The 24,130-nt window shown below is 41.3% G+C and overlaps 1 protein-coding gene and 1 long non-coding RNA gene across 4 annotated transcripts in view; one reads left to right on the top strand and one right to left on the bottom strand.

Moving 5' to 3' along the window:
• On the top strand, positions 1-24,062 carry LOC111822885 (uncharacterized). The gene is made up of 3 exons (XR_002825973.1): positions 1-1,174; positions 4,077-4,185; positions 23,037-24,062. It is a non-coding gene; the product is annotated as an uncharacterized LOC111822885 (long non-coding RNA).
• GALNT7 (polypeptide N-acetylgalactosaminyltransferase 7) overlaps positions 1,783-24,130 on the bottom strand; it is a 157,440-nt gene continuing 135,092 nt past the window's right edge. The window contains exons 5-12 of one of the 3 annotated variants that reach the window (XM_004388953.1): positions 24,051-24,130; positions 21,473-21,655; positions 18,551-18,668; positions 16,778-16,900; positions 12,841-13,059; positions 8,301-8,399; positions 7,447-7,575; positions 1,783-4,206 (exon numbers count right to left, since the gene is read on the bottom strand). In XM_004388953.1, coding sequence (XP_004389010.1) covers positions 4,069-4,206; positions 7,447-7,575; positions 8,301-8,399; positions 12,841-13,059; positions 16,778-16,900; positions 18,551-18,668; positions 21,473-21,655; positions 24,051-24,130 — 1,089 coding nt within the window. In that variant the 3' untranslated portion in view covers positions 1,783-4,068. Of the gene's footprint in view, positions 7,316-7,446; positions 7,576-8,300; positions 8,400-12,840; positions 13,060-16,777; positions 16,901-18,550; positions 18,669-21,472; positions 21,656-21,796; positions 21,980-24,050 lie in introns of all 3 variants that reach the window. The other 2 variants (XM_023742920.1, XM_023742921.1) reach the window with 2 other exon arrangements.

Raw genomic sequence — 24,130 nt, 5'->3', positions numbered from 1 at the left:
ATTATTTTCCCCATTTTAAAAAAAGAGGAAACTGAGCCATAGAGGTGAAATAACTGTCTAAGGTCACACAGGTAATTTATAGAACAGGGATTGAATCTAGGCAGTCCACCATACTACCATTCAGATGAGCAGATTGTGACATCATTCTTCTATGAAAATGCAGAGGTCCTACCTCATCCCAGCTCTGCTCCCATGGGGGCCCCAGGCCTGCTTCACTCAGAAAACTGAAATCCACCAGGCTTAATTATGGACATTTCAAAATCTTAAAAATCAGGATTTCAAAGCAGTTATTGAATCTAATTCAGAGACAGTCCTTCCTTTAATCTCCAGTTCCAGGGACAGTGATTACCAAGAACAATTCTCTGACTTTTGTCCATTTTCTTGCAACAGATTGAGTCTAATGAATAATATACATTTTTATAGGGTCCAATAGCTTTTAAATTGCTTCCACATGATTAAATTTTCATATATGCAAGCTGTTGGCATAATAACTGGCTCTGGCTAGGTACCTGGCATGTTTTCGACTGAATTGTATGTAGATATTTTTTTCAATGATATTTTGTCCAGCAGTGACCTATATTCCAAAATTTTCATGTGAGACTGTATCCTTAAGAAATAAGTGAGCCCCCATTTACTCATCCGGTGCTATGACACGTTTTTAAGTTTCTTAGTCTATCTCTACAGCAGCTGAGAATTGGAAGACATGACAATCGACAAGCCAGTTGAGAGAAAAAGCAGTTTCCCAAATCAACACAGCCACTTTAGAGCTTCTCTTGAAATGTGGTGTGTGGTACTGTAACTGAATTCCTGGAGTTCTTGTCCTGTCTTATGAACCAATCAAAGTAAGACAGATGCCAACTGCAAGGGAAACAAAGTGTCAATTTATTGTCTGTGCAGACAAGGAGCAACGTGTGGCCTAGCGGCCAAAAGACCACACACTCCCAGCCCCAGGGGATCGGGGACCTTTTATGTCCTGGAGTCCCCAGGGGTCAGGGATTGGCGCCTGAAACCCTACACCCTGCGCCCTCCCATGCCCAAATTTGGAGATCCAGGTGCTGAGTCATTCTTCATAGGAAGCTGGCATTATAGAACCTCTTGCTTTGCAAAGGGGCTCCGGTGGTGCTGTCTGCTGGAGAATATATCCCCCTCCAGCGATGCCCAGATCTGGGGTCAGGTAAGGACACGATTTTCCAGATCTGCGCATGCGCCAAGGTCCTTGCCCACACATGCGTCGCAAAGATTTGACGCCAAATACAAAGCAAGGTTAGAGGCTGCAGTTTGCAAGGGTGGCGAATGAAGGCGGGGCGACGGGGGAAGCCCTGGCAGAGCAGGGGTGTCAGTACCGCAAGGTCCTATGGTGTAACTTCATTTTGGTAGACTGCCCTTCACTTCTATCCATGTGAATGGTCAGGTTGTAAAGAATTCTGACTTAACAAAATTCTTGCTTGTAATAGGTAATGATACAGTAGAACAGACATTAACAAAGATTGTTGCTAGAATTACTTTTTATAATGGCTATATATTTTTTTAATGGTCTACATAGACAACTAGTGGCAAAAATAAACCTGTAAGTTTCCTTTCTTATAGATGTGAGCTTATGATAAGTGAGCTCTGAGCACATGTAGAATTGTAACCAACAATCAGCCACATACACAACTTATAACTATGGTTTATAATATTTTACCTATTATGTTAGTGTATCTTGTAAACAATAATATTAAGTAAATCCCTTCAAATGTGCAGAAAATTTAGAAATGATTACAAGTATTAAAAGAACCCATTGATTAAAATACAGTATTTTATTTTTTTCTCACCTAAAAAACAACCAACCCAGAATTAGCATATACATAAGCTTCTCAAATTCATCCCTAATAAAATTTTGAATATTTATACAATTTCTACAGAAACATATAGTGTATCAAAATCTGCATAAATCAAATTTATAAAATGTGTAGAAATGCATAGTGATATCAATTTACAAAGCAAGGATATGGGAATTATTATTTCCAAAGCAGCCCACAGTAGAAAATAGTCATTATGGCAGCAGCTTCTGATGTTTTTTGTGTTTGGTCAATGTTCTGATTTCAATATTAGACTCAGAGTATCTTCATTTAATGAATCCCACAAAATACCCATTTAAAATTTACATGCACAGTTTCTGTGCCACCTTCTTAGGCCTATGCATAGTTAATAAGGTTATAATCTATTCAACATGGAAAATGGAGTCTATTTGCAAACACACAAGTAATCAAAGTACCAATTATCTTAGTTTTTTTAATAGTTGATTTATTTTGCAATTATATAAGCATGTGAATGATTCCTTTTTAAACATCCCTAGAGATGAATGAAAGTTAAAATGGCTGATCACAGATTAGTAGCAAAATGCAAACTGACAATTCAAAATTATAAAGCTCTTGTTTAGGATGTTTAATGCTGACTTTGTCCAAATTTAGAAGCTAAGCTTAGAAGGAAGAAATTTGTAGGCTTTTCTTTTAAACAAATGTAGAGTTTTTTCTCTTTTTTTTAAGCTTTAATTAAAAATATTTTCCTCTGGCAGTAGTTTGTGAATGCCTTTCATTGTATTATCATGATTACAAGATCAAAAATGCTTAATGTACTTGCCATTCCCCACCTCGCATTTTTTTTTAGCACTCATAAGGTAGGCATTTTTCATCTTTCGGACAATAAAAGACTATGTAGAAATTAAAGTCTGATTGTTTTGCAGTATTTGGTTCTCTTCGAGTAGGTACTGTCCTGACAAGAGTTTAACTCCTAATAAATCTTTTCACTGAAAAAATACTAACAAAAATACACTTCCTAAAAAGAACAAATTAAACACTAGGGAATTAACACCCAATCTAACAGAAAGTGGTTTCTATTTGTTAATGAACTATATTCTTAAATAGCCTTTTCTCGTCTCTTAAATTTTAAAAACATGCAGGGAATTTCATTTGGATGATAATATAAATGAAACATCAATTCACTCTTGGCTTCATACAGATTGCTTAGGTTAAAAAACAGGAGTTTTGTAAGACTTGATCTAACAAGGACTTGGAAAGTCTTACCTAGGTCAGAATGAACTCTTGACGCGTTTACAATGGTGTTGTCTTGTTTTTGTTACCCCACCCCCCACCCCTTTTAATCTCTAAACTGATAATTATTTATAGTTTTCTAAAATGACAGATACTGGGGAAAAGTAAATCCCAAATGTCAGTGGACAACTTTTCTCTTTGTTGGAAGATGCCTTAGCTATTTTAGGGGTTCATAACAACAGGAGGTGGTGGCCATGCCAAGAAGGGGAGGTAATGCCCCACAATCTTCAGACCCTGTCAACAGCCTTGGGTTGTTTCGTGCTGTCATTTCTTTTCAAGCCATACAACATTCAACTTCAGAGCAAATGGTGGCACATAAATTCATTTCTGAGTAGTCAAAGTATTCCTCATACAGGTGACAAGTCCATTGTAACCATCCTATAAATTTCATCAAAAGCTCTTGAAATATATACTAAGAAATGAAAGAGGCACTAAATGTGTTGAAATTCACCTTTCAAAAAAGCAGCATGACTGTGAAGGAAGGCCACCTTGGCTAGTAACCTGTGGCAGTGCTTCAAAAAGATGTAAAATTAAATAAAGACGCAACAGGTTGATAATCACCAAGTCATATATGAAATTCTGGTTACTCCAACCTTTTTTCAAGTGTGTTAAAAAAAAAAAAAAATCAAACTGCCTTTCAGACCCCTGAGTGTAATCCCAAAGAAGACAACAATGCTTTTAACTTTGAACAAAACAGAGCTAAATGCACTAATTACCTACAGCATCTCAAAACGGGACAAAACAAAAAAGATGTAAACATCTACGAAGTTTAAGGTAAAAGCAGTTTTGTAAACAGTAACTGCAGATGATGATGTTAGTGTAAAATCACAGTTCGTCAACGTCCTTCCAACTGATCAGGAGGGTCCAGGTGTGGATCTGTACAGAACTTGTAAGGGTTGCAGCAGGTTTCAGGCAGTTTTCAGTCCTGTATAAATTTATGTGTGAGTAGGTAGGTTATTGTTCTCTTTTTTTCTTTCTAAACAGTGTGGATGTTATTCATTTCCCACTTTTGTGTCGTTTTACTGGAGTCGCATTTGGAGATGAAGACTTGATGGAGGACTTCTGAGCGATCTAAGCACTTTCCTGAAGGAATGTGAGTAAATCTGTGCAAGTTCTGGAAAACACAGGAAGGAAAAAGAGTTTTAAATGTGGACTTTTTTGATAGCACTGACATTAAAAGTCATAGGAGACAGTCTAAGCAAATTGGACAGGTTTATACCAACCATACTTCAGACTCTGAATTTCTCAATTGTTAGCCTTCCAATTCCTTTTAATGTTAAGTCATAATGTACTGCTCAGACCTGACATTCAATGTTTACAAACGCAGGTTCATTGTCTTCCCCCACATCTACTTCTCTAGTTCCTATCGTGGTTGATGGTAATACCAGCTTCCAAGTTCTCAAGACAGAGGTATTTCACTCCACGCTTTCCCTCATTCATTCATATCCCACCAGTCACTGAGGACTGATGAGTCTATACAACGTCTCTGGTACATCTCTCTTCTCACCCCCTACAGATGCGTTTGTTCAGCCCTCATCATGAGTTTTTTCAGTATATAGCTCAGTGGTTCTCAAAGTGTGGTCCTTGGACCTCTGGGGTTATCCAAGATCCTTTCAGGAGCTGCTAGGGTCAAAATTATTTTCATAATAACACAAAGACCTTAGTTGGCTTTTTCACATTTATACTGAGGGTGCAAAAGTAATGGTGGGTAAAACTGCTGTGGCTCCAGCATGAATCAAGGCAGTAGTACCGACCTGTGCTGGCAAGAGTATTCTTCACTGCCCCAAACTCACAGTGATAAAAGAAAATGCCAGTGTCACTTAAGAATGCCCTTGATGAAGCAGTAAGACATTAATTTTATTAAATCTTGACCCCTTGAATATACTTTGTAGTCCATGAGATGAACTGGGAAGTACACATTAAGCACTTCTGCTGCATCATGAAGGACGGTGGTTATCAAGAGGAGAAGCACATGTAGGACTCAGTTGTGAGCTGAACTAGCTTGTTTTTTCACGGGATACCATTTTGACTTGAAATAACTTACAGACAAGTAATGGTTATTCAGACTTGGGTATTTCACAGGTTTTCTCAAAAATGAAATGAGCCTGTCACTTTAAGGAAAAAGAAAAAAGCAAACTGACAGTATTTGTTGCCATTAATAAAATCTATGTTTTCATGCAAAAACTGGGGTTTTGGAAAACTTATATCTATCACCATGAACTTGACAGCTTCACCACAGTTAAAGACTTTTCTGATGGGACCAGTAGTTACCCCTGAATGTGCTTTTTGATATTGTAGAATGAAATGTGTCAAGATTCATATAACTCAGTGAATCAATGTTTTCTAAATGAGGAAGCATGTGATAAAAGCACATGTGGGTAAAAAAATCCATTCAAAGTGTAAGACAGACCAATGGATTTTAATGTACACAAGACGAAATGGCGATGTTCACTGATACAGCTTCAGATTCCTTACTGCAAATTGCACTGCACGTTAAAAATGTTGTTTGTATTAATATGCAATGAGGGTATTGTTATTTTTACATAAGATAATACAGGGACGCTATGAGTTGGAATCGGCTCGACAGCAATGGGTTTGGTTAATACATGAATACTTTCAACACTTCTCGGATTTAATTTCCAATTTGGGAAACATTGTTAGGTAAAACTCATATAAACAAAAGCTGTCTGCGGGGAGGGTGTGTGGGGTGGATTCTCAACCAATTCTAAGAGTGTAAAGGGATCCAGAGGCCAAAAAGTTTGAGAAGTGCTGCTCTAGCTGATCTCCTTGTTTCATCAAACTATACTTCACAATGTTTCCAGAATTATTTTCCAAACATATCAGTTCTTTCCTATCACTGCCTTCCTCAAATAATGTCAGATGCCCTCCAAAAGTTGCAAAATGAAGTTTAATGCTCTATCATATGGTATACAAATTAGGGATACCAAACTAACCGTGATTCCTAGAGTGTTCTACTATCATGCCATGTCTTTGTTCATCCAGCTTCCATATTTATCCTCCATGGAAAGCCTTTTTATACCTCAAAACATCGTGTGATGGTATTTTCACTGGGAAACTCATCAGAAATAATTCCTCCTACTGTCTCTTTTCCTCCCTATGGTATTTGGTTATTTTTATTTCTACATTTTTCTTCTCTTTTGCCATTACAGTATAATGTGCTTTAGCTACTTTCTGAACCTCCACAGAGTCCACCCATTGCTGGGCCCCAGTCAATATTTAATAATATCTAATGCATTAATGACTATTCAGTGCTGTGTCCTTTAAAATATCTAAAATATGTACATTCCATTTTTATCTATTACTTCTTGATAGTAGTTTCTGGTCTGATAGCTTTCGTTTACTATTTTACAACAGTCCCCCCGTATCCATGGGGGAGACGTTCCAAGACCCACAGTGGATGCCTGAAACCACAGATAGTACTGACCTCTATATAAAAATCTAAAACCAAACCCGTTGCTGTTAAGTCAATTCCGACTCCTAGCGACCCTACAGGACAGAGGGGAGCTGCCCCATAGGGGTCATAACATCATTACTACATAGCAAACACATGCTTACCTAGCAGATGGAGTATGGTAACAAACATGAGATGAATAAATAAAGCCGAGGGCCGCCAGGTGATTTCAGTTTGGGGCAGCTTTCTAACTTTTTGTTTCACATAAATTGATTTATTTTACCCAAGTCTGGACTTTGGAAACTATACATAGATGTGTTAATATGTTGGAATCCTCAGTTTGCCACAGAACTTTTAATACTCACACCTGAAATAGAAAAACTGCCCCAGCCAGTGTCAAATGAAAAACTAAAACTGGCCTTTCAAGTCCACAACTGCTACATCTATCCTGCTTTATTTAGAGAACAACGATGCGAAGGAAGTTGTGAAGGCCTAGATGGCCAACGTTTTCACTTGTCTGTCTCTGTCTCCACCTGCTGGATGACATGAAATATAAACCAAAGATGTTTATGGTGTAAACGTGTGTGTATCTTACTTTAACGAATCACTCATTTAGATTTTAAAACCTAGGTTTTGATACTGCAGTGGTGGTGCTGACTGCCTCACGGAACACTGACCGTCCCGTGTCACTGAAATCAGCAGGGGGCCTTCCCGGAAGTCATTCAAACCTCATTACAGGGCAATACTCCACCAGAGAATAGAAAGTGATGCTTCAATATGGACCAATGTGTAGGAAAACCTGTATGAATGACTAAATGAGAGGAAAACGCAAGTCAGTTTGAATGTAGGATTTAAGATTTATTCATCTAAATTCTACATGCTGGGTGTTTAAAAAAATAAAAGAGCATATAATATTATTTCAAGAGTCAAAACGCAGAATACCTTGAAGTACTGCCATTCCTTAAATTCATTCAGATTACAGTGTGTAATCATAACTTTTGATCCATCGGGACCCTTTGTCAAACACTGGTCATACTGCATGAGTTGATTAGCTTCATTGATTCGGAAAAGCTATAAAAAAAAAAAGAAAGAAACAGAAAAAAAAATACCAAGCATCTCTCCTACTGATATACATAAAAAAAGAAACTTAATTCCTATCAATGAACTCAATGGCTATCTTATTCTTCTGTGTGTTCAGAATTCTAAGTTCAAAGATAGGAATTATATTTAGCTCAATGTTCATGAAGACCCTCATTAGCATTTAAATGATTATGTTCTTTAGCTTCTTAGATACAGAATGGGTATTAGTACATATTTATTATGTATTAACAATGTGAGAAAGTGAAAAGTGGAACTAAATCTGATAATTGTTTCACAACCTAAATTAGACACAAGAAAAATACCCACATAAGGAAGTAAGAAAATATACTAATGAAATACACATTATGGTGGTAACACCCCAGTTTACTGAAAACAGTCTTGTGGATTACTGAACAATATTTGCAAATAAAGTCATTAGGGGGTAGGCTTTCATACTTATGGTAGTGACAGAAATACATACTCCCACAAGAATATGTTTTAATCTCTATATAGACATAATTCTAGATTCTAATTACTTATGTGAAAACTAATACCATTATCTCCTTCAATTTTAAGTGAATGTTTTAGCATTGTCAATTTTCACTGAATGTTTTGCTTTATCAAAACAAACCAAATTAATAAACGAAAACTCCGTGATCAGGAAGCCTGGTGGCTCTCAATGCAGACACTTTGAACACAAAACTCAGGCTATTTACCTGATTCCCTCCCATCCTGTGGCAGGGTCCTAGTTCAACAAAGCCTCCGTTTGTTTTCCCCATGCTGTCAATGCAGTAAGCAGTTTCAAAACCTCTGATCTAAAAAATGAACCAAGAACCAAAAGTCAGGCAACAGTTGAGCTTTTAATACACTTTCGCATCAGAGTCTTTAAAGAAATACAACCAGAATGCTCCTTAGAAGTGAGTGAGGGTAGCAAGACTTTGGCTCACTTAACTTCGGACACGTCATCGGTAAAGACCAATGGCTAGAAAAGGACATCATGTTTGGTAAAGCAGAGGGTCAACGAAAACGAGGGAAACCCTCAATGAGATGGATCGACACAATGGCAACTACAGACTCAAATGTACCAGCGATCCTGAGCCAGGCGCAGGACCAGGCAATGTTTCCTTCTGTTATACGTAAGGTTACCGGGAGTCAAAGTTGACTGAACGGCAACTAACAACACAGCATCGGACTAAGAGGGGTTCACGTTAAATACTGCAGTTCACAGTGGAAATCTGGGTGTGTGTAGTACCACGTTATTACTGTATTATTTAAACAGTTTGTGGCACACTGGACATTTCTGAAATCACTTATGGTATTGAAATGAACTAAGGGCGCTGGCCTATAGATTAACATAAAATACCACAGAAGAAAAGAAAAGATACTATTAGATAGAGTTTCAGAATCATGATAAAAACAAATAAAAAATCAAACCTGTTGCCATGGAGTTGATTCCGACTCATAGCGACCCTACAGGACAGAATAGAACTGCCCCATAAGGCTTCCAAGGAGCGCCTGGTGGATTCGAACTGCCGACCTTTTGGTTAGCAGCTGAGCTCTTAACCACTGCACCACCAAGGCTCCAGCATCATGGTAACTGGTGTGAATGAGGAGCAATGAGGAGCACCCAGGGTACGTTACCTAACCACTGTGGTAACTGACACTGGCCCTCTCTGGGACAGAGCTGGACTTGCACGGTCTCTCTCCCAAGCGGCTATGCCAGCACCCTGGTGGCAGCTCCAGAGGCAGAGGGGACACAGATTATGCATGTGGGCGAGGCACTGAGGCTTTTCTCTGATTATGGGTCATGTAGGTGAGAAGCAAACACAGCTTTCCATCTTTGGAATGCACATTCTGTATAAAAATAACCTTTTTGGAAATACTGTGTATTTATTTCTCAATTATAAATTACTGTACAATTTAGATAAAATATTTTATTCATTCACTCAATCAACAAATACTGGCTGAGCACTGAAGACACAAGATGAGCGAGTCTCGGTCCTCAGGACTCTCAGTCTGTGGGGAGGCAGAGGGTAAGCGTATGCCGGGGAAGGAGACGGGGCTGGGAGGAGCTCTGGAGCCTTCCCAGGGAGACGGCTTTGGAACAGGCAGGGCCTGCCCTAGCATGTACAGAGTGCTGAGAAATGAAGTGTAAGGTGTGAGCATCAGAATGGCGGAAGGTAAACTGAAGGTGTATTCTGGGCTGAGATAATAAAGGAAAGACAGAAAATTCCATCCATTCATTCATCAAAAATCGAGTGCTTTCGTGTGCCAGACATGTTGTAGGTTCAGACTCATCACTGAACAAAAGCGATAAACTATCTTTATCTTGTAGGGAAGGAAGGCCAAGATATAAGCTATAAACAGAGCAGACAAATCATCTGTTACGTTAGAAAGTGCAGGTGCTATAGAAAACAGAAAAAACAGAGCAAGTTAAGGCGACGTAGCTGGGGGAGGTGGGGTGGGCAGCTGAGTAGGCCGCACTGAGAGGGTGACGGCCGAGCAGACTTGAAGGGAGTACGTTGCCGTTGTTAACTGCCGTCCAGTCAGTTCCGACTCATGATGATCTAACGTACAACGGAACAAAATGTTGTCCAGTCCTGCGTCATCCTCCCAGTTGCCAGCATGTTTGAGTCCACTGTTGTGGCCAGTGAGCTAATCCACCTCACCGAGAGTCTCCCACACCGTCACTGGCCTTCTACTTCAACACACATGACGTCCTCCTCCACTATTGACCCTTTCTGATGACGTGTCCAAAGCAAGTGAGTCGGACAACGTTCTGTCGTGACCCATAGAGTCTTCACTGGCTCATTTTCGGAAATAGATCAGCAGGCCTTTCTTCCTAGCAGGAGGTATGGGAGTCAGCCATGTAGATGTTTGAGGGAAAGCATCCCAGGGAGGAAACAGCCAGAGTCCCAAGGCAGGAGCATGCCTGGAGCAAGTCTGAGGGCCATGAAGGACGACACAGGGCTAGAGTGGAGGCAGAGGGCAGTAGTAGATGAAGCCAGACAGGAAAGAGGCCAAGACATAGAACTTTGGACGCCACCACAAAGGACTCCATCTTCCCTCTGAGTGCAGTGAGCATCTCCACAGATTTTCTAACAGGAGTAATGTGACCTGACGTACATGTGGAAAGATCATCTCATCTACCCAAGAGGTGCAGACAAGAGACTGATTCATTCTTACTTGGGTAGATGAGGGAAGGATCACAGAAGGTGTGGCATTTAAATAGAGTGTTGAAGGATGCTGAGGGCTTTGCTAAAGGGGGAAGAGATTCCAGAGTAAGAGATAGTAGCCTAAGTGTCCTTTGCTGGTGTCTCTAAATGTTGGCATTCTTTAGAGGTGAGTCCTGAGCTCCCTTCTTTATCTCTATTTTCTCTCTGGGGGATCATTTAGCCCCATGAGACAACCTCCCTGCTGACGGCCCCCACATGCACACCTCTAGGGTGACCTCTGAGCTTCAGAATCGCACAGCCTGCTCTCTACTCAACATGCTCCACCTGGATGTCCGACAGGCACTTACAGGCTGAGAACACCAACAGGGAACTTGCCATTCCCCTCCCCGTCCCTTCCTCCAGTGTCTTCCCCGTCTCAGCTGCCACCTGATCAGACACGCGAATAAAAAACAAGACCCAGATGTCATAGTGGCTTACGCCTATTCCTTATCCTCCACACGCCAACCCATCATGAGGCCTTTGGATCCACCTCCGAGTGAACGTTAAATTTGTATGCTCCTCTCCATCCCCATTCTCACCACCTTAGTCCAAGCCACTGTCATTTCTCACTGGAACCACCCTAACCTGCTGTGTCGATCCTGACTTACGGGCACCCCATGTGTTAGAGTAGAGCTGCTCCATAGGGTTTTCTTGGCTGTGATCTTTATGGAAGCAGATTGCCAGGCCTTTCTTCTGTGACACCACTGGGTGGGTCTGAACCACCAACCTTCAGGTTTGTAGTCGAGGGCAAACCTTTTGTGACACCCAGGGACCCGGAATTACCTCATTAGTTTCCCCACTGGCATCCTTGTTTCTACTCTAAATCCTCACAGCATGGTGATTAAAAACAAAAGCACAAATCAAAACACAGTGCCTTTCTGTTTAAAGCCCTCCCACAGCTTCCCTTTGTCCCTTGGGACAAAGGCCTCCCTCCTCATCATGGCCTAGCCTGTCTCTCCAACCTCCTCTTTTCCGTGTAGCATTTCCTGACTTGGAGCCTTCGAACTCACCATTTGCTTTACTTGGAACACTTGCTGGCTCTTTATCATTCGAAGCCTAGATTAAATGCCACCTCCTCAGAGAAGCCTTCCTTGCCTGTCCTGGGGTCCTCCTGACTGCCACCTGTCATTATCTTGTTTTCCCTGATTATTTTTGTCTCTCTCCCTAAAATGGGAGTTCTCAGAAGAAAAAAGGACCTTGTTTGTCTTGTTTTCACTCTAGAAGAGTGACTGGTGTATAGCAGGCCCTCAACGAATATTTGTTCAACAAACAATTAAGAAAAGGCACGTCGACTTGAAAGTTCAGGGCAGGTTAGCAACCTGTCAGGCAGCAGCATAAGGTATGTGGGTGGATGCAGTCAGGCACGAGGCTACGGAGGCAGATTTGAAGAAATAAAGAAAGGGCAACACAGATGAATGCCTTTTTATGACTGCAGTTATTTTTAGTTACCATTCATTCATTCATTCATTCGACAAGCGTGGTTCGAGCGCCTATTACGGACAGGGTTTCTGCGTGAATCCACTGGGAGCCAATGGTGAACGAGGTCCTGACGTACTTAGACAGTGGCTGGTAGACGGCAGTGTAAGGTGTGATGGGAACACACGGAAAAATCCTAGAACAGAATCTTTGTCATGGAGTGGGGGAGAGTAAGAAAGGCTTTTCAGTGTTGGTGATCTCTAGGTTGAGAGCAGTGGGGAATTAGTTGGAATTAGTCAGGAAAGGGAGCTGGAGTGCAGGGCAGGGGAGTGGAAGGAGCTGAAGGGCGGGAGTGGACAGCGTTCCAACCAGGGAGCCACAGGTACAAAGACTTGGAGGGAGAACGCGGTGTGCTCACGGAAACTTCAGGAACAATGGGTGCCTGGATGGCTGGGGTAGTTGTAGCTGTCTGGTGAAAAGGTAGTGGAAGCTACCAGACCACTCTTGCCCAAGATTTTCCTCAAGAATTTCCATCGTTCGCTTGTATTCCCATCTCTCACTGCCTTCTCCCAAACTGGTCTCCAAACACACACATTTTGAGCCCTAAGTACCGGCTGATACTTACCTCTCCCCACTCCACATTTCTGGGTGGTAAAGGGTAGTGTGAAGTGATATCGTAAGCTATTTCTTCCATGAACCATTTAAAACTTTTGCAGTTGTGATCTTCGCGAAATTTTTTCAGCTCGGATATATCCCCGTACGGTAATGCCTTTGATTCAGGACGACTAGCATAGAAGTAGTCTTTGTATTCATCCCACCAAACCTCTACAACTCTAACATAATTCTGTGAAAAGGAAAATGAATATCAATATGAAAGATAAAAATGTGTAGTGTCATAAACAGCCCATCTCAGAGACATGAAATAAATCAACTAGAGCAAATTCATTTCAGTGGGACGTCACATTTAATTAAACAGGAAATGCAAGCCAGCTAATGACTCTCATATGTCATGTGCCAAGGATGAAGATGTCATGCATATTCAACCAAAAACAGCGATATATACGGAACCCGCTATCACAGAGCTGGAAGATGATGTATTATAAGATCCTATGCTCTATTCTGCTTATAGAAGAAAAATGGAAGCCCGTAGAGGGTTTATGAAAGCCCAGCTAGATCTCGGTTCTCCTTCTTCCAGACTATTCTCTGTCTATGAGAACCTCACTACTAGTATGTGCAATAAAATCTCATTTCAGAAACCATCATGAAAAAAAAAAAAAGCTCTGTTTAATAAAACACTTTTTTTTGCAGGTGGCTCTGTTGATCTTGTTACAACTATAATAGCAGCATTTTACTGCAATGGCATTAACTGGCATTTCCCCGAGGTAGCGCACGCTAAGGAAGGGCCATTAGAGTACAATAAAACAAAGTCGACAAGGTGATAATTGACAAGGATCTAACTTGTAAGGTTTGACCGAGTGAATGCGTGCATGCATGAATACACGTCCTGGGAATTAGTACGCACTCACTCTATTCCCTTGATCCCTTGCTGACATCATGTGTCAGCAAACTCTTTTTTATACAGGGCCAGCTAGTACATATTTTTGGGCGTTGTGGGCCATATGGCCTCTGTCACAACTACTCAAATCTAGTGTTGTTGTGAGAAGGCTGTCACAGATAACATGAGAATGCATGGGTGTGGCTGTGCTCGAATACAACTCTAAAAAAGCGCCAAACCTGGCCTGTGGGCTGTTGTTCTCTGACCACTGTTCTACACCACCAGTGGAACAACCATCATTCATATCGACTTTTCTAGGCTACAAGAGAACTAGCAAGGGGGAAACCAGGGGTAAGCATGTTGTTGCCGAAGCCCATAGGTCCAAGAAAGTTTTTAAGGAGCAGTATTCCAAAAGCCCATATGATGTTATTGCTAACTGTTTTACATCCACGTAGTGCCTGTCATCTGTGCTAGATATACAGAGAACAAACAGACTCTCCGTGTCCAAATACTAAAGAACACGAAGAGGCGTGCACACATGTAAGGTTATGGCAACAAAAACGAGAACGTTTAATTGTTAGGGACAGAGAAAGGCAGAGGGGCATCACAGAGGCATGTTGTTTAACTCAGTCGCAAAGGAGTGGTTAATTAGGTGAGAATGGTATTCCGGGCAAAGGGAAAAGCAAATGAAGTACAACAGATCGTGGTACATTTGGAATCAGTCCTGCAAGGTGTTTATAGGAAACGGAATGCCGGACCCACAGAAAGAAAACGCGTCTCCGTTTCCTTATTTCCAGGTAAGGATGACTACAGTCCTTACCTCATAGTGTTTCGTGAAATTAAGAAGTTAACCTGTATAAAGCATTTGTATTTGTACATAGTAAGCATCCAATAAGTGTTTGCTATTATTAATATTAACACTGTTTTTTTTTAAGAACATTGAATTTTATGCTTGAGATGGGAAGAGGCTTTAAGCAGGGAACTGACATGGATTTCATTTTCAGGAGAATAAAGCTGAGAGCGAGTGTTGGAGGAATGAAGGGGAATGAACCTGATGGCCGAGAGCCAAGTGGGAGGCTGTTTAATACCCCAGGGAGAGAGACGAGGCCCTGAAGTAAGAACAGGAAGGGAGAGATTTAAGAGCTATGTATAAGACCGAACCATCAGGGCTTGGGAAGTTGGGAGGTGAAGGAAGAGGACATGCCCCCTAAGTTTCATTCACAGGTAGATAGAGAACATGGGAAAAGGAATAGCTTTTGAGGAAGTTAGAAAGTTCAGCTTTGACTATGTTGTGTATGAAGTACCTGAGGGATAGCTAAGCGAGTAATTCCAGCAGAAAATTGGCTATAAAGATCTGAAACTCAGAGGGGACAAACAGGCTGGCGAAACAGACACGGGGCCATTGGCACCCAGGTGGCTGACGTGGATGGTGCGAAAACTGGAGAAAGCCAAGTGCGCAGTACACACTAAGTGTCTGCTGAGTGTTACACTGACGGGATAGCTCTGAGGATAGCCTCAGTTCATTCTTCAAGTGGGTAAGTTATTTCTCGCTCATCTCTTTTCGTCTTCCCTGTAGAAGAGACCCTCTGGAACCAGTCAGACTTTTCACTGGTCCTTCATGATTGCGGGTCCAACTCCAGAAGGAGGTTCTTCCCCACAAGGCCAATCAGGCTTAGTGTTCATTTGGCGCTATCTTTGTTTTATCGTGGAAATTTTCATCTCACCCCTTGTTGTAGCTGAGACTCCATCTGACCATTTCTAAGATAATCTGGCCAATTAGAAAGCTATGTTGGTTCTTACAACCTTGCTGTCTTAGCTTCTGTTACCTATTCCCCTTGTGGGAACCTTCCCAAGTTGCATCTGCAGCTGATAATGCATTTTCTTCTGCTTTTGACTTCATTAAGGTTCCCAGAAATGGAGGGGCACCAGAATCACATGCCTCCCAGAATCTGTGAAAGAAGTTGAACCAAAGAAACTTCGAAGTTGTTTTGCCAGTGATAGAGGGATAGCTGACAGCGGGATAGCTGACCTCCTGAAACTTCCCTGGTTTCTTCCAGAACTGGGCAACCCTAACATGGCTGGCCAATTACCAGAGCAATGGCATATGTTCAGGATTACACTGTTTCCTCAACTATTCTCCCCCGCTAAACACTCCCGTTTCTCTTGGAATAAGGTGACGGTGGTACGTCTCATTGTAGGGACGCTGGAGGGACAACCTACAAACGTACAGAATAGCAGGGACAAATAAAGGAGAAACAAAAACTATGATTACATTGTCCACTAACTGATCAGGGAAGGACCCTTATCTACTCCAACAGCCCTGCTTAGGAATACCCTTTAAGTTAAAGTTGTATTTTACTCAGAAAGCCCTCGACCAACTTTTTCCTGTAGGTCCATGAGTTTTGATAAAATACAGATGATCCATTTTAGTGATACATCTCTGAACCAGGAGATATGACTTTGATTAATACATTAATCATATTGAAATAGCATTCATTACAGTAAAACAATTTGCTTGTCCCAATGAAAAGTGCCATAATGGAATTCTTCTCTATTTCATGTGAGAAGGTGGGAGAATTTGGAGGCAGAATGCAGCAGGAGAGAGGAGATTCACAGGAACTTGTAAATCTTTGAGGGACAAGAGGTACTCACTATAACCAGCGCTCAACAACTTGATTTTTTTACTAGACAAATTTCTACTATGATTACCTTCATTTTCTAAAACAGACAAAAATAATATTTTACTCATGTGTGAATAGTAGAAGCTGGTATTTTCCTTTCCACTACTTACCTATAGAAGTGTCAGTTCTTTTTAAATTTATTTGAGATGTCTTCAGGAACGACATTCAATACAGAAACTCTAATTAGAATGGGGTATAATGAATAATGTTTAAGAACAATAAGATATTTCATGAATAAACACGGTCTAAGTGAAAGGTGAGGACAAACGTGATTGCGTAAAAGATTCACCCCGCTCAGTGAGCTAACATCTATTAAGTGACCACAAAGTCATGTGATACATAAATGCTAGTTCTCTAGCATTCTCCCTCTTCATGAAAAGACTCACCTTTAGGGTTGGAGAAGACCCAACATAAATGGGCGGAGGATTGCCTTGCCAGCCCTCAAGACGGTAGATGTGTCCGACACGAGAGCAAGGGACAAACAATAATTTGCCACCACACTGCCATATCTACCAAGGAAAAATACATGTGGAATTGTTTCAAATGCAAAAACAAAGTTGTGTCTTATAAATTTAAATCTAAATTGGATATAATGTCCACAGAGAGTTCATAAACCAAACAAATCCTCAAATAATTTGCTTGTTTTTAAAACTTCCACAACAAAGAAGGCAACAGGGAATCCAGTAATAAACTGCTACTAAGGGGCCTCTTCCTACATACTTATAGCTCCTAGCAACCTCCTCCCAATGTAACCTTGCAAAGTCATGCAGATTCTTCATTCCTAACATCATTTACCATTTCCGTTGCTAATATTATATTTCCTACCTAGGTGATTAGTATAATAACCTCTTAACTGGCTTCTTCACCTCCAGCTTCTCTCTGTTCATTTCTGTCCTTACGTATAGCAAGCAGATTATTCTAGCTGAAAGGCAGCTTTGGGTCATGTTATTCCCTTGACTAATATCTTTGTTGGATTTGTACTGCTTATCAAATTAAGTCAAACTCTCTTAGCTCAGCATTAAAAGCTCTCGCCAATATGGTCCCAATGTACCTGTCCACTTTATCTTCTTACGTGTTCTCCTTAGTCTCGCTGCCTGATTCTGCCACACTGTGCTCCTTGTTTCCTGAATACGTTCTTTCTGTTCACACCTTTGTACCTTTCCTCGTCTATCTGCATGTAAGCCCTCTCTCCCGTTATCTCGGTTTACTGATATCACGCCCATCCTTCTAGCTCTGCCTCAGAGTCTGCCTCCACCAAGATGCTGTTTCTTAATCACACCAACTGAATGCCGTCCTGCCTTCTTAGCGTTATGTACTCGGGTGGAATCCTCAGCTTTTCTTACGGGCTCTCAGCTCCTTGAGAGCAAGGACTGAATTACTTCTCTTCTACCCCTCACAGTGCTCTGCCCCGGGCATCTAAGACAGGAGATAAGAAGCATCTGTACAACTCAAACCGTGATACAGTTCTCTCTCGCTTGAGTACTACGCTTTCTCTCTTTTTTTGGGAGGGGGGAGTTGGAGCACATGAAGGTGTGACTGCCCAAGAACTAAGGCGCTACGATGTGGGGACTAAGGCGTTACTGCGGAGGACTAAGGCGTTATTGCGCGGGGACTAAGGCGCCACGTCAAAAGATCTATGGTGTTACTGCCCAAGGACTAAGGCGATAGTGTGCAAGGACTAAGGCAGTATTCTTCAGGACTGCCTCAGTAACGGGGGAAGTGCTGCAGGAAGACAGCTCTAATGCCAGTCTGAGGGCGCAGTCACTATTGGGATCTGCTTCTGTCTTGAATCATGTCCCATAGTGATAAAGGGTGACTACGTCAGTGGATGGTCACACTGTGCCCCCAACACGTGCAGATTCCCCAAAGGGCTTCTATAACAGCTCCAGTGTATAGAAAGCTTGGGGGTGGGGTCAAGGATTTTCATTTCTGAAGCTTGTTGGCCTCAATTTTGAGCTAAGCTATAAGTTATGTGGTAATTTTGGAGTTCGCTTTTTGCTTTATTTTCTCAAAAGGCGTACATTTTTGTTAGTCATTTCTTGTAATGTGGAGATATGCATTATACTGTTTTGTTTTTTTCCCCAAAGAAATCAGCCTTAACTGAGTCACAAAAGTTAGCAAATGCTTATAAAACTGCATTTGCTTAAATTAAATCTTACCTTGTATGAGATCTCAAAGTTTTCGCCACCCCAAATCTGGAGACCGGGATCATAGAGACCCAATTCAAAGAAGAAGTCTCGTTCGATGGCAAATAATCCACCAGCCATGGCTGGAGACCTAAGAGAGAGAAATACTGCAATAACCATTACCAACGAACCCCAACATCCCTACACCCAGAGACAAGAACACTTTTGGAAAACAGCTTAACAATGCACAGAAGAGAAAAAACTGATGGCCAAACATTAAGAAATTATCAAGTCTTCACAAAACACTGTTCATAATTCCTTAATGAATTTACTATGATTTCAAACTGAAATTGAGTTAGACACTTCATTACAAATTAGAGCACCGCTTCATTTCTCCATTAGAGGGCGCCTCGGTTCCTTTGTTGATTTTAAAATTAAGCCTTAGTTTCAGTTAAAAAAGAATTTTCTCTTTCACTCCTGAAAACGTTAAGCCATACAGCCGTGGTCTGCTAACTGTTCCAGCAGTGATTTATGAGTCATTCTGGGATGAACGAAACCATACACCGTGGAAGTAGTCTGTCATTTTTTAATTTTATAGCTCAGAGGCTTGCCAAATAAGGGTGTAAATCATCATAGAAGAGCCACAGTTCATTCAGAGTTTGCAAATGTAGCACAGAAATGACACAGGAGAATTAGACACAGCTATTTACAGTGTCAGGTGGCTGAAATGGCAAAAAGGTGATTTGTGGGACTTACGGAAATGGGATCTTGAATTTGGTATTTCCTGGCGACAAGAGAAAAAAAAGTCTTGGTAGCTTTTTAGGGGACAAGCCACTCCCACCAGTGAGAGAACTGACAGCTGGGATAATTTCCACTCTGCGCCCTGGCTCCCAGGGAGGCACTGTGGATGGTGATTCTCATTAATGCATCACGATTCTTAACTAGCTTCTCCTATTAGGGTCCCTAGTTACCATCACATCTGACAGCCAGTCTATCACTATCAATACGTCCTACTGATTCTACCTTGAAAACATACCTTGATCCTGTCTGCTTCTTTCCAACTTCACTGCTGTCTCCATGGACCAAGCCACCATTGCTTGGAGTATGACAGCTATCCGCCTTCTCTGTCTCCTTTATTCTCTCTGTCCCCATCGGAATCTCATCTCCACAGAGCAGCAGAGTGAACTCCTGAGGGCTGCGGGATGATGCTCTTCTCTAGGCTTGCCTTGCCCCCTCTTCCCTAACTCGCTCTTCACTGCTCTGCCAAAGCCCTTTCTGGCAGGACCTTCATCTATGCGCTTCACTCTCCTGAGACAGTCTTCCCCCTCCTCAGGTCTCCGCCCAAACAGCACTTCAGTCAGGGAGGCCTGATCCTCAGGCTGGGGGAGTTCCATGTTCCTCCTACTTTCTTTCCTTCACATTACTTATCATGGTTGCTGTTCCAGAGTTATTTAAGGTCTCCCTCACCACTGTATTTTACGTGCCAGGAGGGAACATACCTTTTTAGATTTATCCCCAGAAAACAGTGTCTGGCACATAGTGAGCACTCGGTAAATACTTTAAGTAATAAATTGAGTAATATTCTCAATACTAAAGGAAAATCACTTGGGGGAAAGTCACTCTCTTAAGCATTTTCTTCTTAAGTATGCTGCCGGACTCAGTAAACTGCACTCTCACATCTTTGGTTATATTTTAATGTCACATTTATTTTATTGTCATTTAAAATTCATCTAACTGTGCCTATTTATCTTTAAATATATTCATCTCAGTATATATTTGAAAATGCATCTTAACACGAAAACAGGTGAGTTAACTTTAAGGGAAACCTTTAAATTTTTCTAGATCACTTTTTAAATTTATGAGCCTGTGGAACTGGAAGAAATATAAATGTGATCAGCAGCCCTTTATTTTTTTCTCCTGGAATCGTTAGTCAGGTTAAGTGGGTAGGAAGTGAATTCCTGGACTATTTAGAATAAGAACTTCAAATGAAAATTTGGGAAGTGTCAAATAAAACCGAATGCTCTGTAATTTCCTCATGTTTGCCATCTCAGTAAGAAGCTGTTCATCCTGATACCACGACAGGCCCAAACCCTACTAGCATTTCCATAAAGACAGGTCTTCCGTGATCAGCAGTGTTAACAGAGACAGAGACCAAAAGCGGAACCATGAGGCTGGAAAAATAAAATTAGACATTTTCTGGAAAGGCTTACATTTGAGCAAACATTTCATTTGGGGGTACCTTTTTTGAAAGACAGTAAAACGTTCCATTTAAAAGACCAAAAGAATAGAGTAGCAGAAATTGTTCTGTCTGAAGAACTGTAAGAAGGGACAAAAGCTGATTTTGGAATAAAGTTTCTTTTTAATCAAAGTGCTTTTCTGAGAATGAGGCAATAAAGGGTCTGATGGAACATTTTCCAAAGTCATGTATTTTCATTCATCAGATTGAATGGGTACCAAATTAGTATTTGAGAGCTAGCGTATAAAACAAAAAAGGGGGGGGGACCCCAAAAATCCCTTGCTAGTGCCTTTCACTGTTAACATCAAACCCAAGGCATCAAAGTGGAAACAAAAGTCTTGGATTTTAAGTAATTTATGTGTTTTAAATATACAGAATAACATTAGCGTCCAAAGAATAAAGTCTGCTGTCTACTCTACCGGGACAGGATAGCAGAGATTGCCTTTTTCTCACTTGTACTTGGAACTAACACCGTAACACATTATCTGTTTCCCAAGGAAAAAGCGCAGTTCCGTAGGAGAGCCTGCGTTCAGGGTAAAATCAATTACGAGGAAGCAAACGTGAATGCAAAATTCTACAACAGTCAGTGCCAGCAAAGAGGTCCTTTCAAAATCAGAGACAGCATCTACAGTTTTAGTAACAAATTTTAGCTTAGCAGTCCGTTAGTGGATTAGCAACTACTTTAGAAAAGAAAAATATGTAAGTGATTTAGTGATTACCGATATGGTTCAGTTTTTGTCTTTCTCATTCTCTTCTCTCGCTCGGTCAGAGGCACCCGTTTCCAGAGCATACTCCAATCCCATGCTCCTCGGGCATACCCATCTTCATCACCACCCCCTTGGGGTACAATTTCATATGTGTTGCCATTTATGACATCTATAAGCGGCACAGTGCAAATAGTTCTGTGGTGTGGTGATGGTGGCAGCAGAGATGAAATGGGAGGGTGTGTATGGACCCATATATTTATACAGTTCATGGGGAAGGAGAAAAAAAAAAGTACTTAGATAAACAAACATTTACCAAAGAAAATAAGTAATCGTTACCGATAAGGTTCAGTTTTATGCTTTCTTTTGGCCTTTTCCTTGTGGCTCAGAGGAATACGTTTCCACAGTAAACTCCAGTCCCAGGCCCCTCTGGCAAAACCATCTTCATCCCCACCTTGCTGTGGCTCAATGGAATAATCATTCCCATCTATGTAATCTATTAGGGGCACAGTACATGTAGTTCTGAAACATTTACAGAAAATGAAAAGCATTTAAGAACCCAAGACTGGCTAGTTTAGCCCGCCTAACTACATCACCTCTTTCTGTTGTTCATTTGCTTTGTTTGCTCTAGGAGGCTTTAATATCTAAGGGAAATAGAAGTAAACGCCTCGCCCATAAAAGTCAAGGAGCCTGTTTCCCTGAGGGAAGGCTAGAAGAGACTTCTCCCTAGGCCTAGAGACAGATGTCGGACAAAAAGCCACGTCGTGAGCTTTAGAGCATTTTCTCCTTTTCACTTTGGTGCTACAGGCAACTTTCTCTTGGTAATTCTGTATTATTTACAAGAGTTTCCTGCTTGGCATTTTTCCTCTCTATCCCTCATTAATCCACCAGGTGCTCCTTGGAAACTGACGGGGCTGTTCTGCTCTGTCCTGTAGGGTCGCTATGAGTCAGAATCAACTCGACGGCAGTGGGTTTGGTTTTCTGGTTTATCGCTCATTAAGTGTGTGTGTGTGTGTGTGTCTGTGTGTCTGTGTGTCTGTGCAGACAGACAGTACTTGCTACACTCTCAGCAATTCTCCCAACTCTTTGCTGCTTTCTATTTCTTTGGAAGCAGTTGGTATGAAAATGTGTTTCAGTACTTGATTTTCCTCTCCTACCTCTGAAGACAGCTTTTCTTGCAAAAGAAAAAAAAAAGGAACTGTATTCTTGCTTAAAGAACAAACAAGGAAGCAAAAAATCCCTTAAAACCTGCTGAAGAATTTAAGTAACGGCCTGAAAATCTGGAGCAAAAAAGTCCTTTGTATTTGGGCGTCATGAAAATGCTAGTCCTCTCTATAGCCAGTTAGACGTAGACTCAGCGTGACAAAGATAAACTGACATGCTGCGTGCTCATCTGATCAGCAGGGACTTTAAAATGCATTGCTTAGAATGGAGGTTTTGGCTTTTCATAACCATGCAAAGCCACGCTTTTTGGATATTTAGAAACCGAGGAAAAGGGAAAAACCTATGGGGTTTATGTGCGGCAAGTCGATTCGAGTTGCAAAATGTTTTAATCCCCCTGTACTGTGAATCCCCACAGGACAACGGAGGATCTGGGATACAGGATCTGAGAAGACCCCTTTTTCCCACCCAAAAGACTGCTGGTATTCACCTGGAGAGGTGCAGGTCAGTTCTAGCTTTGCTTACTTCTTATAGTTCTCACATTTCTAAACAAATGTAGAGTGTGAAGTGTCGCAGAGAGACCTTGGTTTAATGGTTTATTAGCTACCTGACTGGAGGAAAACGACCTAATTTTCTAAGCCTCAGTATCTTCAGTAAAATGGAGCTAAGAATGTCTGTCTTGCAGGGTTGTTGTGAGGATTAAATCAGCTAGCATGTGGAAAGTGTTTATGGTAGGCCTTCACCTCAAGTCTTCCGATGATTCAGTTCTCCACAGTTCTTCCTTTGACCCGTGCCGTTTACCACAGGGATATGTCTGATTTTCCTAGATTCTGAAATAGTCAGAATTCTGGACTGGAAGCAGGGCAGACTTCTGGCACTAGGAGATCATTGCTGCCATCTATTGTTTCAGACATGTCTGGAAATTTAATGGTGGTCACCATGTTTCCAGGGGATAGCTGTCTATTTGTAATCTTTAAACTTTCTATAGGAATCCAAAGACTCAACACAACCAACAGCTGGACTCATTACAAAGGTAATAATTTAGAAAGGCATAACAAGTCAGTACGTTTAATTTCAGAGCGTGCTTCTTCATATCTTTAAAATTCTGACCCCAGTTTAAAGGGAGCAATTGATATTACCTATAGAAAAAGTTTTTGGAGATAAAGTGTCTTCGATAACCCATCCACGAGGTGATTGCAGATGGAGGCATCCTACGCTTATCCCAAATGCCTGAGTGCCCACGTGTGAATCAGCCCAAAGTTTCAGTCTAGCTCCACCCAAGGAAACAACTCGCTAAGTGATAATACCTGAAAGGCAATACTTGATGTACTAAATGGAACTGGAATCAGAAGAATGGGAATATTATTGATCCTTCTAGGAGGAGGTTTACTTTTCAACCAGGAAAGAAAAAAAAAAAGCAAGGTAATGTTACCTGTCCTTAGATATGGGAGCTACAAGTGGTGCATACCAGTTAACTGCTACCTCACAGTGGGCATCGAGGTATATCAAAAC

Source organism: Trichechus manatus, unplaced genomic scaffold (genome assembly GCF_000243295.1).
Source record: "Trichechus manatus latirostris isolate Lorelei unplaced genomic scaffold, TriManLat1.0 scaffold00225, whole genome shotgun sequence".
In the NCBI taxonomy this organism is placed as follows: domain Eukaryota; kingdom Metazoa; phylum Chordata; class Mammalia; order Sirenia; family Trichechidae; genus Trichechus; species Trichechus manatus.
This window is presented reverse-complemented; position numbering and strand designations above follow the sequence as displayed.